Source organism: Alexandromys fortis, unplaced genomic scaffold (genome assembly GCF_014885135.2).
Source record: "Alexandromys fortis isolate MF-2015 unplaced genomic scaffold, M_Fortis_MF-2015_v1.1 scaffold_39, whole genome shotgun sequence".
Taxonomy (NCBI): domain Eukaryota; kingdom Metazoa; phylum Chordata; class Mammalia; order Rodentia; family Cricetidae; genus Alexandromys; species Alexandromys fortis.
This window is the reverse complement of record NW_026067918.1, coordinates 12603112-12618523: the sequence shown is the minus strand read 5'-3', so window position 1 is coordinate 12618523 and position 15412 is coordinate 12603112. Positions and strand designations below refer to the sequence as shown.

Sequence of the window (15412 nt, the reverse complement as noted above, 5' to 3'; positions counted from 1 at the left end):
AAAAAAATCATTAAGCTGGGGCTGGAGAAATGGCCCAGCGGTTAAGAGCACTGGCTGTTCTTCCAGAGGACCTGGGTTCGATTCCCAGCACCTGCAAGGCTGTACAACTGTAGTTCTAGGGGGTCTGACGCCCTCGCACAATACACACACAGGCAAAACACCAACGCGCATCAAATGAATCATCAAAAGTTTTTAAAAAATTAATAAGCTACCAAACTAAAGTTAACAATTAAATTTAAAATTAAAACTGACCTGTTTCTCCTCCTAAAAATACCAGGAGGCCCAGCTTGCTGGTGCATTCCTGTAATTCTAGCTCCTGAGAAGTGCGGGTAGGACAAGTAAATGAAAGACCAGATCAGCAAGATAGCTAACTCATCAGGATATCACATCACTAAGCTTGACAAACTGTCAGCTCTCGGGGACACAATTCGCAGAAGAAATCAACTCCTAGAAGTGGTTTTTGAACCGTCACACTAGCTCACCCTCCTCACCAAATAAATAAGTATAATAATCTTTTAAAATATTTATTTATTTTCAAAACAGGGTTTCCTCTGTGCAGCCCTGGCTGTGCTGGAACTTGCTCTGTAGGACCAGGCTGGTCTCCAATTAAGAGATCCACCTGCCTCTGCCTTCAGAGTGCTGGGATTAAAGGCGTGCGCCACCACACCCGGCTCAGAGTCAATGTTTTCTAGATAAACCCTGACACAAGATCTAGATTGTGGAGAACCTTCCAGAACCCATTATAAAGACAAGCACCCAAATAAAATAAAGGATACAAGCCCTTGAATTTAATTTTACTAAGGATAAATAAACGGCAAATAAGCACCTGAAAAAGATGATGAACATCATTAATTAGAGAAATGTAAATCGGGGAATGACCTAAACCAGGACAACCTGAACAGCGCTCAGCAGACAATGAACTGTACTGAACCCCAGACTACCAGTATGGCGTGACCTATGAGCGTGCGAGGGGGCCAGACGATGAGGCCCGCCACGCCCTGACGGCACTACACTGACACCAGTCCCTCAATCACAGTGGTGGCCTGGAGATGGGGGGAGGCCCGACAGATGCGCCATCATGCACACGGGAAACTCTCCAAGCGGTATGTTCCCATGTGCGCAGCTGATGCCTCATTCCCCGGTAAAGCAGTGCGGTCCCAGTGGTTATGGGTCTCAGCTGGGAAGATGGCGTTTACGACTATCATGATACACTGTATTGATTTTAGCAAAGATTTTAATAGTTATACGGGGTAAGGTAGAGGATGGCACCAGAAAGCAAACTCCGCCCTAAGAATCCCTTGGCGGAAAGTTAAGAAGGGACAGCACGGACCTGTCTTTTAGACACACGGAAGCAAGCAGCACATGGAGCGCAGCAGCTGACTGAGTGGGAGACGTGGGCAGGGAGGGGGCGGGTGGCAGGGCTGACTTATTTTTAAAGCAAAGCACTGCTGCTTTCACACAGACTCCAACCATTTGCTCTGCAATTCCACTCCCAGGTATCTGCCCGAGAGAAACGAAATATAAGCCCACACGGATACTTCACGCTCACGCTCGACGCGGTGCTATTCACAGCAATCAGGGCAGAAGTCACTCCACCAGCAGATGAGCAGGCCAGGTGTGGCGACACCCGCCTGTAATCGCAACACTACCAGCACTTGGGAGAAGGAGGCGGGAGGATTGGAGTTCATGCCAGCCAGGACCAGAGGGAGATAAACAGACGGGGTCCACCATACAGTGGAATATTGTCCGCAGTGGGAATTACCGGGTATCACAGTGTGCCCAGGCCTGTGGGCTCAACTGCCAGGCAAGCACAATGGGGTGGTGAAGGCCTTGACTGTGGGGCCTCATTGGCAGGGGTGGCCAGGTCTGGGTTTGTTGGCCACATGGAGGTCCCACAAGGGAGCTCCTGAACCAAGGTTCAGGCTCATAGGTCTGGGAAGCTACCCTTCTTCAGTCTAGTTTTCTTAACTCCTCAGGACACTGTAGGAGCGTAGGTGAGCCCTACATGTCTACAGTAGAGCTTCTAGTCAAGAAGCATGACACCTGCCACCACAGATGAACCTCGAAAACATAGGCTGCCGAAGAGTCAGACATGAGCTCACACACGGGACAGTTCGTTACAGGAAACGTCCAGGACAGGCGAATCCAAAGGCGGACCACAGGTGGGCGGCTGTTAAGGCTGTTAACAGACACAGTTTTCTCTGGGAGTGATGGAGAAGTTGGAGCTAGAGAGTGGGAACAAGCTCACAACACACCAAGCCCAGGAAACTGTTCACTTTCGGCGGCGAAATGTACGGCACGTGAGCCACACCAGAAAACCTGTTACCGAAAGAAGATCTGAGCCAGGCCGGCACCGGCTGACCAGCTCTGCAGCACGCGAGGAAGGATGTTCTCCACAGTCACCCCAGAGGACTGCAGAGCCCACACAGACAGCAGCTCCCTGGTTCCGATAGAGCTCTGAGCCTCTCTCCCCTGCTGCTCCCCAAGTCCTGCAGTGTCACAGGAGCCCAACAATCACCAGCAAGAAATTCTGGAATGTCCCAGCAGCCCCAGGGACACACTGCTCACTACAGGGCGTCCAGTGCCTGGCTTTTCTCTGACCACACTCTCGCCCTCCATGTGACCACAGAGAAAACACTTGGTGGTCTAGCACAGAATAAGAAAATGACCCCTCCAAGTGGGGCAGTGGTGGCGCGCGCCTTTACCCCAGCACTCGGGAGGCAGAGGCAGGCGGATCTCTGTGAGTTTGAGGTCAGCATGGTCTACAGAGCGAGTTCCAGGACAGGCTCCAAAGCTACAGAGAAACTCTGTCTCGAAAAACCAGAAGAAAATGACCCTTCCACATAGACATGTATGGCTCACATAACCTCCTACAGTGCCCTCTGAGGAATTAAAAAAAACAGACTGTGAAGAAGGGTAACGTCCCAGGCCTATGAGCCTGGAACTTGGTTCAGGAGCTTTGTGGGACCTCCATGTGGCCACGAAACCCAGAACAGGCCAATGAGAACAGCGAGCTGAGCCTACAGACCTGACCACACTGTGGCACCTGGCACCCCCACAACAGCCCTGCACCCTCACTTCTCTGCCTGTAGAGGCTTTCGGTTAGCACCGCACCTCAGGGACAGAAAGGTCCCCTAACAGCGCCACCAGCTGGCCAGAGCAGTCAGTCTCCTCTCCCCCATTTCAACGACTGTTATGAAGGCTGGAAAAGGCACAAAAGNGGGGGGGGGGGGGGGGGGGGGGGGGGGGGGGGGGGGGGGGGGGGGGGGGGGGGGTCAGAGCAGGCAGAGCTGCGTACACAGGGTCTCTGCCGGCAAGCTCAGAGACACATCTTTGAGCTGAAACTAACACATACACAAAGAAATCCGGTCCCTGACCCGTCAATATAACCCAGACCTCTTGTCAGTACAGGGGAGCTACTGATCCCAAACCTGGCCCTCCCAGGATAGCCATCTGCTTCCTTCTGAACACCTCTACCTGGCGTCCTTGCTAGCAAGGCACAGGGACCACATTCTGGAATGGTCCCCATAGGGAGATGCAGAAGCTTGTCCTCTGTGCTAGAAGAAACTAAGCGGTTCTAGGCCAATTTAGTTTCCTCAGTGTCCAAGGACAGCCTGGGAGCTGCAGATAAACAAAGCCAGCACACTGTAGCCTGCCTCACAGCCCAGCATCCCTGCGAGGGAGGAGAGACCTCAGCCACATCAGCATCTCGCCCCCAAGCCCAGCTTGCAACCGTCACCTCACAGGGCACATGAAAACACAGGCCGGCATAGGAATAAAGACCTCCTGGGAAGTTCCACCTTCAGGCACTTCCCGAGTCTCCTGCGTTATGAGGTTTGCAGATGGGGGGGGGGGTGCACCCTCTAAGGGCTCCACCCTTTTCACTTGCTTCAGTGCCGTTAGTGACCACGTCAGTCCAACTCCATCTGTCACTTAAGCCTTAGCCCCAGTGCCTCTAAGTGTGGCTTTGCCAAGCCCTTCAGGGAAGACCAGCCCACCAAGGTGAGCTCCCAGCAGGACTCTAAGGCTGCACGGTAAGTGCCGCTTTCCATGGAGAACACCCTTACCAGCTCTGCCGTTTTAAAACTATTTTTCTTATTTAAGATAAAAGATAGCTTCTGGCACCCAGTTCTCGAGACCTGCCTGGGTAGATCCTCCAGGCCCTCTTCCCAGCCAAAGGTCTTACCAAGTTCCTTGGAGCCCTGGCTCTCACTGGCCAGCTCCCCCATCTTCACCAGAGCATCGAAATAGCCTTTGGCGGCGAAGGTGACACCTGCGGAGAGAGGAAAGTGGGGTTAACTCCTGCCGACAAGGACAAGGACAGCCGTGGCGCCCACCCCCTACTTAAGCCTGGACAAGTTCAAGGAGTGCTTTAGCTTCACTGTTCCTGAGGACGCCGCTGTTTCTTGTTGATACTCTTATTCCACTGCCATCACGAGGGTTCCTTTCATTTGTAAGAACACAGTGTACTGTGCAGGCCCAGAGCTATTCAAGTAAAACTGCGGAGCGTGGCGCCCTGTCATGTGCTGCTTGACGAGGGGGAGGGAGTGTGGCTTTCGGTGTACTACACCAGACAGAGCACCTACAGACCCTGGGAAAGATCAAGGCGGATCTGGAAGGCAGGCAGCCACTGGTCTATCGGAAGATTCCAAGTAGGAAGACAGTCACTGTCCTCTCTGTCTCAGAGAGGGCCCCAAGCAGGAGCAGGTGCCCCTCCAAAGCAGGCTAAAGGCATCATAGCCGCATTTCGTAGCCACGGGGCTTCTGGGTGTGGAAAGCTCAGCATCCACCAGTTCCTCCCACCAGCCCAATGGCTGCTGCTGACAGGACACGCAGCCCCAGCCGCCAGGTCTAGACTTCCTTGGAGTGCCTGGCACACTCCTTCACCTGAGGGGCCCCGACCACTGCTCAAAGGAGGGAGGACCGAAGAGGCCCCTAGGTCTGGAGAGCAGGGCCACAGAGAGCAGCCAGACTACGATTTCTAATTTGTTTCCTACAGAACTCTGTTAGAGGGTGGTAGCTGGGCACTCTATCAAACTTTATATGGTTTTCAATTAAGTGCACACAATTGGTTCTGTGGTACAAGATCACGTCCCTGGGGGATGGAGGAGTCTCAGTTGCCTGGGAGGGCAGACCTCTTAAAACAGATGGAAGGGAAAACAAAGGAGAAGTTGGGCACTTGGAGTCTGTGGGGCTGAGCGGTGCGGGTAGCCTGTGAGACAGAGCCCAGCCTAGACAATCAGGAAAAACAGGAAGAGGAAGTAAGCATCCAGCCTGTCCCACAGGCAGCCTTGACAGGAAATCAGTGCCTGAGCGTCAGGAGCTGGAGGGCAGCATCAAAGGGGAGGGGACTGCGACTATACTCCATGACATCCACGGGGAAGGAGAGCCCACACCTCAAACGCGAGACACCTGGGTACTGAAATCTGCTCACGGAGGAAAGACTCCTAGCGGCTAGGTCACCAAGCGCCACACAGAACGGCTTTGGAAGGGGACATCACTGCTGTGGAATGTGTCATTATGGCACACAGCCATCCAAGCCTTCCAATATACCAGACACAGTCCACCCGAAATCAGAGCAGGGCAGAAGCAGCTGGTTACATTCAAGGCCCTAGAAAGTTCTCTTGCTGGGAGAACTGGAGCATCGCGTGCTGCTGTGCCTGGAGATAAAACGGTCACTCAGGACATGGGACAGAAGCCTCATTGTTGGTCTCCATGCTGCACTTCTGCGTCCGGAGGCTTCTTCCATGGGGGTTGCAATCAGGCACAGAGAGTCAACTCCTCTTCCCACAGAAAGCAGCTGGGGGAGGCCAGGCTCAGAGCAGGAGAGCAAGGGGGGTGGTGAATGTAATCTCGATACTTGAGAGGCCGAGGCAGAGGTAGAGGCAGGGTAGCGGAGAGATTGAGGCCAGTCTCACAGAATCTGGAGGCCAGCCCTCAGGACTTTGGGCCTGTGCTGTGAGTTCCAATTGACCAGGATCACGGGATGGTCTCCTCCCACACCTCGCCTTGACGTAGCCTCAGTGATGGCTGGGGATATGCGGGGGACTGTTGCCATGGTCCTACTACAGGGTCAGCCCTCCTCGGAGCTATTCTACCAACAATAGAATAGACCAGGGTCCCCGGGAGGACTCAGGTACAGGGGCCACTTGGCAGGACTGTTTGACTACACTGGGAAAGCCCTTGTTCCCACACTGGGTAAGGCAAGAAGGAGGGGACAATGGTGGCTTGACAGTTCCAGCCGGACAGTGTGACCAGGATCAAGTTCTCAAGTGACCACTGGCTTCAGGGCGCAAAACAAGACCCCGCTCCCTAAACATAGCTCTATCTGCTGCCTTGAACTTGAAACCTGTAACTGAACAAGGGGCTCACCCCACACGTGGGGCCACAGCACGATGAAGCTGTAGGAGAGAGGATATGGTGCATATGCTTTACATGATGGGGGGCTGCCACAGCCCTGCCTTCACGGGTGAGGTCACAGGTACAGTGACCACAGGTCAGGCCCAGCAAGAGTGACTCTCTTGATCATGCTAAGACCAATGGTGGGTTTCAAAGTCCTCTCCCTCCAAGAGCTGGGGGTGGATGGTGTCTGAAGAACCTGGGAGCCACGGGTCCAGCACCGCCGCGTCAGTCCCCAGAGGAGCGGCAGCACGTCTGTTCACCAGAGTGAGGACACTAGCCCTAGACCCAGGGTCGCTGCAGTCCCAGCCCCAGCACTGTACTTTGCATAGGGTTCTAAAGAGCAGACATCCAAATCCTTGTCTCCAAGAAGCCTGCTTGTTACCACAGCTGTGGGACAAGAGCAGCCTGCATGGAGACCAGCCCGCCTGGTAACGGCCTGTGGTCACAGGGTCACACTCAGAGCACATGGATGTACACACCCCCTACTCATCTCAACCAGACGTTTCTGGGACAAAAGGCCTAGAGGCTTCTGACCAGGCTGAAGGGAAGTCCACCTGTGAGCCAGGGGCCAGGGGCCAGGTATACCTGCCAGTGCTTTCTCGTAGTTCTTCCCCATGGCGATGAAGTTGCGGAGGCTGGGGTTGAACTGCTCCATGATGGTCTGGAAATGAACAGAGAGAGCAACGTTACCTCACCACCATCCACCCATAGCTGGGAAGGCTCGGCCTGGATGGGATCCAGAAACGCTGCCCCATCTCCCCAAGTCGAAGCCGCAGCTCTGCCCACTGTGAACACTGCACCCTGGGGCGGGCAGGGGCCTGCTGCAGAGAGAGCTGTCTGCAGAGCAACAAGGGGTCTTTGCAGGGCCACATGGCACAGGCGGCACTCACAGGCATGGCTTCCGAGGCGCCAGTACTCAGCTGGCGGGGCTGAGTCAGCCGTGGGAAGCCACCCGTTGGCCACACACAAATGTTCAGCGACGCCCCCCATGCCACCACCCTAACTCAATACACCAATTACCAGCGTCAGCTCTGATTAAAGCCACGTACAGCCTGATTTACAAAGACCGTACTATGAATAATCCAACAGGCTCCGGATCTGCTTGCCCGACGGACTGCAGTCCCGTGCCAATATCGGCAGTTCTTAGACTCAAGAAATTAGATTTTCACTGTGAAGGCCAAATAAATGTTTTAATTACATGGCATAGAAACAGGCGCACACAAACAGCAGCCAAATGAGAATCCTACTAGTGGAATACCCATAAACTGTCAACAGCCTACGCCAGTCAAGGGAGGACCCCAGGAGGAACTTTGAAAGAAAACCTCACCAGACCATATCCTAAGCCACGGGAAGGGTGCCACACTGGGAGCCCACGCTTCCTGAGGATAACAGGAAGGGACGCCACCTGGCTTTACACCAACTCAGGCTAACCTGTGACCCCCGTAAAGAACCAACATGACAAACAAGGACATTTGAGGACACCAGGGCCCGTGCGGGCTCCAAAAAACCCAGCACTGGACACATTCTGCACTGGCTGCCCTGAGGTACGGCAGGATACCCTCACCAAGAGGCATTGAGACCCTCCCTCACTCTTGGGGAAAGGAGGGCTCCAGTTCTAAGCTGCCACCACCCACCCTGTCCCTCCAGGAGGGCTCCTCGCCCACAGGAACCTCGACCGCAACACTTCTCAGCCAGATCCACAGTCGGTGGCCTTCTCAGCCACCTCTGCCACCAGAAGCCACATGCACGACCACTCAGCAACCAGGGAGTGAAGGCAGAAGGGGCCCAGCAGATGGCACAGGAGGGCAGACTGTCAGGACGAAGAGGAGGCAGGCAGGTGAGGGCAGTGAAAGCGCCCGCCAAACCAAGCTGTGCAGTAGGGGCTCAGGGCTAAGAGGAGAGGAAGTGAATGTGGCTACATCTCTAAGACAGAACAGGAAGCCGGGAGGATCTGAGCAGGGCCATGCTGGATACACTAGGAAGGCCCTGGTTTGCAGATTTTAGTCAAGGGTCAAAGAGGAAGTGGCTAGGAGCCTCCCTGCTGCTTAACCCTCTGACTAGGAAGGGAGGAAGGAGGCTCCTGCCAGGACTGGATTCCTGTGTTCTGTACACCAGGCAGTGACCGAGGACAGCTGGGACTTGAATGGGGAGACCAGAGAGGCAGTCCTGGGGCAGGACATTAAGGTGGGACCGGATGCATCTCGAGTAGGGTGCAATCCAAAGAGACGTGAGCAAGATGCTGGAGATGCTGAGTCTAGAGTAGACCCAAGAGCTTGGACCTAGGATCCTTGAGGATCCTGGCAGGATGAGGAGGCTCAGTCCAGATCAGTCCTGTGAGTCCCAGTAACACCCAGAAACCACCCAAGGCCAAGGAGAGCAGCCCATGCGTGGAGGCACCTGTTGTGTCTTCTGACAGAGAGGGCAGCCGGAAGGTTTCACTTCCTCAGTGCTGCTGAGCTCATGCAGGAGGAATGTAAGAGGGAGTTAGCTGGACGGTGTGGGTGGTGAAATGCCAGCGGGGACACCTAGGCATGGCCACAGCCTCCACCTGCTCCAGAGCAGGCAGTCAGCTGGGGACACACTGGTACTGCTGTCTTGGCCTGGAGGCAGTGGCAGGGACTTGAATGCCATTGGGCTGACACCCTGAGGGAGGGCCAGTTTCTTTCCAGGTCTACATAGCAACACCTGCCCTGCCTGGAAAAGTGGGCCTGCGCTGAAGGAGACTTATTTCCAGGCGCCTGGCCAATGTCATAACCTCTCTTTGGGTCACTTGACTTTCAGCTACCTTAAGAAATCCAGTGGCTCAGGAAGTGGGGAATTCATCCAGAGTGTGTGTATACGGGTGCACACATACACTGGTGTGTGTCAGGGTCCCTCTGAGCCCAAGTCCATCTCATTGTTCAAGGGTTCATGCAGAAGTCATTCTGAGCGGTGCGCCACGCCCGGCGGCGGGTCCTGCCCCACCTCATCCAGCTCCCCACCCGCCTGCCTGCTGTAGACTGGCTGGGAGAACCAGCTCCTGCCAGGGACTGTGAAGGTGCTAAGTGCGGCACTCAAAGGGAGAAGAGATCATCTTCCTTATCAACAACGTGGGGCACAAAAGAGAAAAGCAGAAGCTGCAAGTTTTGATCTTGCAAAAATAAACAAACTCAAGATTCCCAGGAAGGAAGAACCTCCCATTCAGGAAAGCCTGAAGCCAGGACTCCAAGCACAGGGCTGGGTGGTCCAGACAGGCAACTCTCAGGCTCTCTCTCTCTCTCTCTCTCTCTCTCTCTCTCTCTCTCTCTCTCTCTCTCTCTCTCTCTCTCTCTCTCTCTCTCTCTCTCTCTCTCTCTCTCTCTCTCTCTCTCTCTCTCTCTCTCTCTCTCTCTCTCTCTCTCTCTCCTGGCAAGACAGAATCCTACCCAATAAACAAGTACCTTCAAAGCCCATGCCAGTGACCTGCCTGCTCCAAAATAGGCCGTGGCTGTGCAGAAGCTCCTTGGGTAGCTTTTCTGGACCAGGAACTATATTTAGAACCACAATTCTTTTACTTATTCACCTGCTCAATCAGTATTTATTAGCGACACCTTCCACACACCACATAAGGCTCTGGACTACCTGCCAACCCACAAGAGACATCCTACAGAACCAGGGCCTCAGGAAGCCCACCGAAAGAGCATAAGCCCTCCAGCTAAACTTACACTGGCCTTTCACAGGCAGGGTGTCCTGCGGTCACTACAGCCTCGCCCCTGCCCTCTTTAAAGACAAGTTTTCATCATGTAGCCCTACCTGGCCTGGAAATTTTTTTGGTTTTTGAAGACAGGGTTTCCCTGTGTAACAGCCCTAGTTTGTCCTGGAACTTGCTTTGTAGACCAGGGTAGCCTCAAGCTCACTGAGATCCACCTGCCTGTGCCTCCCCAGTGCTGGGATCAAAGGCATGCACCACCACTGCCCGGCATTGGAATTTTTTATCTTATTAGTCCAGGTCGGCCTGGAACTGAGAGCTCACCCTGTCTCTGCCTCTTGAAAGCTGGACTACAGGTGTGTGTCGCTACAGAACTGCTCAGGCCCAGCTAACTCACTAGAAAGGCAGGCATCTGCTCTGCAGTCCAAGGCACTACCCAGGAGAGAGGGAACTCCACACACCGGTAGCTCCAGTGCAGGTTGACCCAGCAAGACCTGCCTAGGACGTCACATATCCAGGGAATAAAATCAACTCCAGGTATTCAGCGAGCACAGAGGCTTGGCCCTGGGCTGTGCCTCTCTTAGTTAAGAGTCAAAAAAGGTAGGAATGTTTATATATTATTTTAGATTTTAAAAAAGACACGGGTTCCTAGAAGGAAACAGGTCTTCTAGAAAGGGAGCATGAAGCAGGCAGCCCAAGCAGAGGCCACCAGCCTACATGCCTCACTTCTACACAGTGTGCCCTGTCCAAAGCAGAAGAAAGTTTGCTGTGGCCGAAACATTCTCCATTCTGGGCAGGAGAAGAAGGGAGAAGAAGAAATAGAGATACAGAGATACAGAGAGAGAGAGAGAGAGAGAAAAAACACTCATGTGCACACAGGGTCTCCTCGGCAGGATGTGGACGTGTGAGGCAGGAAGAGAAGCCAGGACTGTTCCAGAGCAGAGGGCTGGATTCCTTGCTCCTCAGAGAGCAGTGGTTCTACCAGATCCACAGGGCCAGCTTCAGTTCCCTAGGGTGCTCCAGGGTCAAAGAGATATATTGTAGACAGACAGGTAGTCTTCAAACACTTCAGATATCTACAGAATATGGTATTTAAGGTATTTTAATAAAACAGGTTCTTTTTTTTTTTTTAATGACAATGAGACATCTCTGCTCCTGGCAGCACCAATTTACTTCAGAGAAGATGGTGGGTATCAAAGAACCTCCATATGGAGTTAATTTTCTTTGTGGCAAAAGTTAGCCACTGGGCAAGAAACTGCCCTTGCCTTGACTGCTGACAGTATGCTCTCCTAATGGACAAGCAGGACAGAAAAGAAAGGACTGCTGGACTTTGCCAAGACAAGGTGGGACAGCCCTTCAAATATCCTGCTTCACAGAAAAGTCTGCCAGATATTCTAGGTCTGTAGGCAGAAGAACCTTGGGTGACTGTCCAGGCAGCCAGATGTCTGTCATTTCTTATTTTTGGAAGTTGTTTGCTCTACACTTCCTGTTTACTCAGGTGATATCATTTCCTTCTCAGGTCTCTGATGGAGTTGAAGACTTTATAGTTATATTTTTACTTGTTAACAAATTCAGAAAAGAAACTCACAAAAGAGATGTAAAGTATATAAGGTTGACAGACATAAAAAGATAGCTTGGGGTTGGTAATGCAAGTTAGGATAAACAGTGGATTAGGTACAACACTTCAGACTCACCAAGACAGGATAGATATTGGAATAACTTCTCTGAATTTGTCAAATGCAAATGGACTAGACATTGTTAATGTAATTATTGCCTATATATTTGTATATAGTTATTATACTTATTATATATAGTTTTTCTGGGTTAGTTAAAACCCTTGCTTTCTGTTTAGACAAAAAGGGGGAGATGTAGATTTTGTTTATTTTTTGACAAATAAAGCTTGCTGGAGATCAGAGCACAAGTCACCAGTTAACCATCGAGGCCAGGCAGTGGTGGCACACACCTTTAATCCCAGCACTAGGGAGGTGGAGACAGGAATATAAGGTGGGTGGAAACAGGACTTGGAACCATTCGGGCTGAGGACTGGACTCTCCCCATTCAGGCTGAGGACTGGACTCTCCATTCAGACTGAGGATTAGACTCCCCATTCAGTCTTAGGATTTGACCTCCCCATTCAGTCTGAGGATTCGTAGAGACAGGGTCTCCTCCATTCAGTCTAAGTATCTGTAGAGGTAAGAAGTCTCTGGTGCTGGCTGTTCTGCTTCTCTGATCTTTCAGCTTTCACCCTCGATATCAGATACTGGGGTTTTATTGTTAAGACTAATCAGGATTCGTGCTTCATCGGTGGGCAGGCATCAGAAGAGATGGACAGACCCCAGGATCTTTCAGGAGCTGCAAGGGGACCCAGATGCCACACAACAGGTTCCCCTGGAGGAGCTGCCAAAATTAAAAAAGAGACTCTGTCTTTGGTAGGGTGTTAGACTGTGATAGGACCGGTGGCCTCGCATGAGGGAGAGCCAGAAGAAGGGCTTCTTCCTCTCGCCCCAACTGTCCCCCAGGAACGACCCCCCTGAGACGGCAGCAAACACTTGGCTGAGGACAGGCACAAACAACACTCAGCCTGCTTTCAGCAGGCCTTACAGCCCTGAGAAGGACCACTGAGTCCTACAGTCTGAGCTCACTGGGCCCAGAGCTTCAGAGCTACTCTCCTGCTGAGAGTTGGTAAGAGGTGAGCACAGCTGTCCCAAGCTGCTCTCTCTCCTTTCAGAGATCTCTGACATCTGAACCCCTCTTCCCAGCTTGTTTCTGGAGACTCTGGAAGCTGCTGGGCACTCGAAGACTGACCTCTCCTGCACAAGATTCCTAAGGGTAGGGCTCCCAAAGGCAAAAGCCACACCAGAGCCTTGCACCTCGCCTAGGCCCTATGCAAAGAAACCCTTGGTCAGCTTTGTTGGAGGGGCTTGGTCAACAGGCCCCAGGAAATCCAGAAGCCAGATCCGTACCATCTGCCCTGTGTGACAGCCACCACTACAGAAACTGGTCAACACCCATCATTCCAGCAGCCTGGACGTGAGACCAAACAGCTTAACCGTGTCTTTCCTGTCTGTGACAGAAATGTCTACTCATGCCAACCTCCACAAAGGCACAGCTTCCCAACAGACAGCTCCCGAAGTCAGTTACTCTGGTCTGGGTCACAGACTTTATCCTCAGGAAGACAGGCGGCTGGTGCAGGGAGAGACATGCAAACTATTAAACTGAAACCAAACTCCTGTTTTGTTTTGCTTTTCCACAGGGTCTCTCTACATAGCCCTGGTTGTCCTTGAACTTGCTACACAGACCAGGCTGGTCTTGAACTTACATAGATCCTCCTCTTGCCTCTACCTCCCTAGTATTAGAATTAAAAGCACTCACCACCATGCCAGGTCCCTGTATCCAACTTCCTGATTGGGTCCTGTATAATGACATCACAACATGATACCCTGGGGACTCTGACGTAAGCTGAGGGCCTCAATTGCTTAAATTGGCAGGAACAAGAAATACAATTAGCCTAGAAAGACAGGTCACCATGATGGAGACAGCCAGCCTCCGATGGCACTCCCTCCAGCTGTGAGGCAGATGTTGCCATGGCTGCATGCACTAAGCCTGTCTGTCTGAATTTGAACCGTCTTTCAAGAGGTCACTAAGGTGAAACTAGGTCCCTAGTGAGGGCTCTAGGCCAGTCTGGCCGGTCGGTGTCTTTACAGAAAGGACCATGATACAGATATGGCGGAAGACACAGGGAAGCCAGGGAGAGGTCTCATCTCCTAGGGCTATCTGAGAACCATTGCTGGGCTCAGGTCATCAATTTCAGCACCGAGCCGGCCAGTGCTGGGTCACTCCCACATCTAGCATGGCGGGGCTGGAGTCAGGCTTCCCATTACTTCAGATGACAGAAGAGGTCTAATCACTGCTCATCTCTGAGAACATGCAAGGCCACTTGCTGGCCCATCTCTCCCTTGAGTATGCTGGCCGAGGACCAGGGAGGGCCAGGTCCACTGGAGCCAGACAGCCTTGGAACACTCTGAACTGTCCCTCAGATCAGGCCTGACAGATGCTGCTACAGACAGGATTGCAGGACCCTTGGTGCCCAGGTATCAGCTTGACACCCTTGCCTGAAGCCCCGACAGAGCTCTGAGAAACCTTCTGTGCCATGGGATGACAATCCTGGTGGGCAGTGATAAGGTGGTGTCACAGGAGCGGAGGACCTCCTGAGATACCAGAGCCCAAGTCTGGTCTAGTCTGAAGCCCAGCTCAGTCTCCTACCAGTTAAAGAGCGCTGCCCTAATCCTAACCCCAGGTATGCTCCCTCACACAGCAGGCATGCATATGAGACTCTGAGAGCTGTGTCTAGGGAACAGTAGAAGGCACCCAAGACAGTCCACAGACAGTAAAGCTGAGGCCTCCACAGCCCAGAGCCACAGGACCGAGTGGTAACACACCTGGCCCTCTCCTGAAGCAGGGCTGAGACTCAGGTTACTGGTCTGACCACAGCCCAAGACTCCCAACACCTGTACCCTGGTCATCAAAGCCCAAGATTCCAATCCCAGGGCAGGATGGGTCTACCAAGGGTGAAGATGGATACCAGGCCTCATCTACCTGACATGGTCACCCAGGTAGAGCCAGGCTCCATAGGCCTCTATAAAAGACGAAGAAGGGTGGAGGGTGCAGAGACCGGGGTTTGGTCCATTCCAGGCACCTCTGCCTGCAGCTCCCTTTCCCGCAGTATAAAAGCCCAGCGGTTAAGTAGTTGTGCACTTACACAGTTAGGAGCAGGCTCTACCTGGCCTGATGAGGGTCCAGGAAGACTAAGGCTCCTGTGGGTGGGACGCCTGCCTCCCAACATCTCATTCCATCCCACAGGCACTGTTCCATCACCTGCGGCAGCTGGGGCAGCTGTGGGTCACTCAGCACACTCCTCTTTGGTGACATTCCCCTGCTATGAGCGTGTGTCTCAGCCTACGAACCGCTCCAAGATCATGAAGAGGAGGAGGAGGAGGCCTGGCTGCTGGCTGGAAACCAGAAAGTAACCAGCAACAGAAATGGTAGCACCTTGGAAGCTTGAAAGACAATCCCCAAAAGTGTTTTATCAGTACCCCTGAATGTTGAGGAGTGAGTGTTGGGAACCCTCAGATGATGACACCCCCGAGCTAAAATGCAGCTCAGAAGGGTCTGATCTAAAATGCAAGTAAGTTTTGGGGCCGGGTGATGGTGGCGCACGCCTTTAATCCCAGCACTCGGGAGGCAGAGGCAGGCAGATCTCTGTGAGTTCGAGACCAGCCTGGTCTACCGAGCTAGTTCCAGGACAGGCTTCAAAACCACAGAGAAATCCTGTCTCGAAAAACC

General features: G+C 52.9%; 1 protein-coding gene across 6 annotated transcripts in view; it reads right to left on the bottom strand.

Annotated features, from left to right (window-relative positions):
- The window catches only part of Baiap2 (BAR/IMD domain containing adaptor protein 2), a 65537-nt gene that overhangs the window by 43373 nt on the left and 6752 nt on the right, over positions 1 to 15412 (bottom strand). For all 6 annotated transcript variants that reach the window (XM_050140107.1, XM_050140108.1, XM_050140105.1 and 3 more), the window contains exons 2-3: positions 6988 to 7063; positions 4187 to 4273 (exon numbers count right to left, since the gene is read on the bottom strand). In XM_050140107.1, coding sequence (XP_049996064.1) covers positions 4187 to 4273; positions 6988 to 7063 — 163 coding nt within the window. The remainder of the gene's footprint in view (positions 1 to 4186; positions 4274 to 6987; positions 7064 to 15412) is intronic.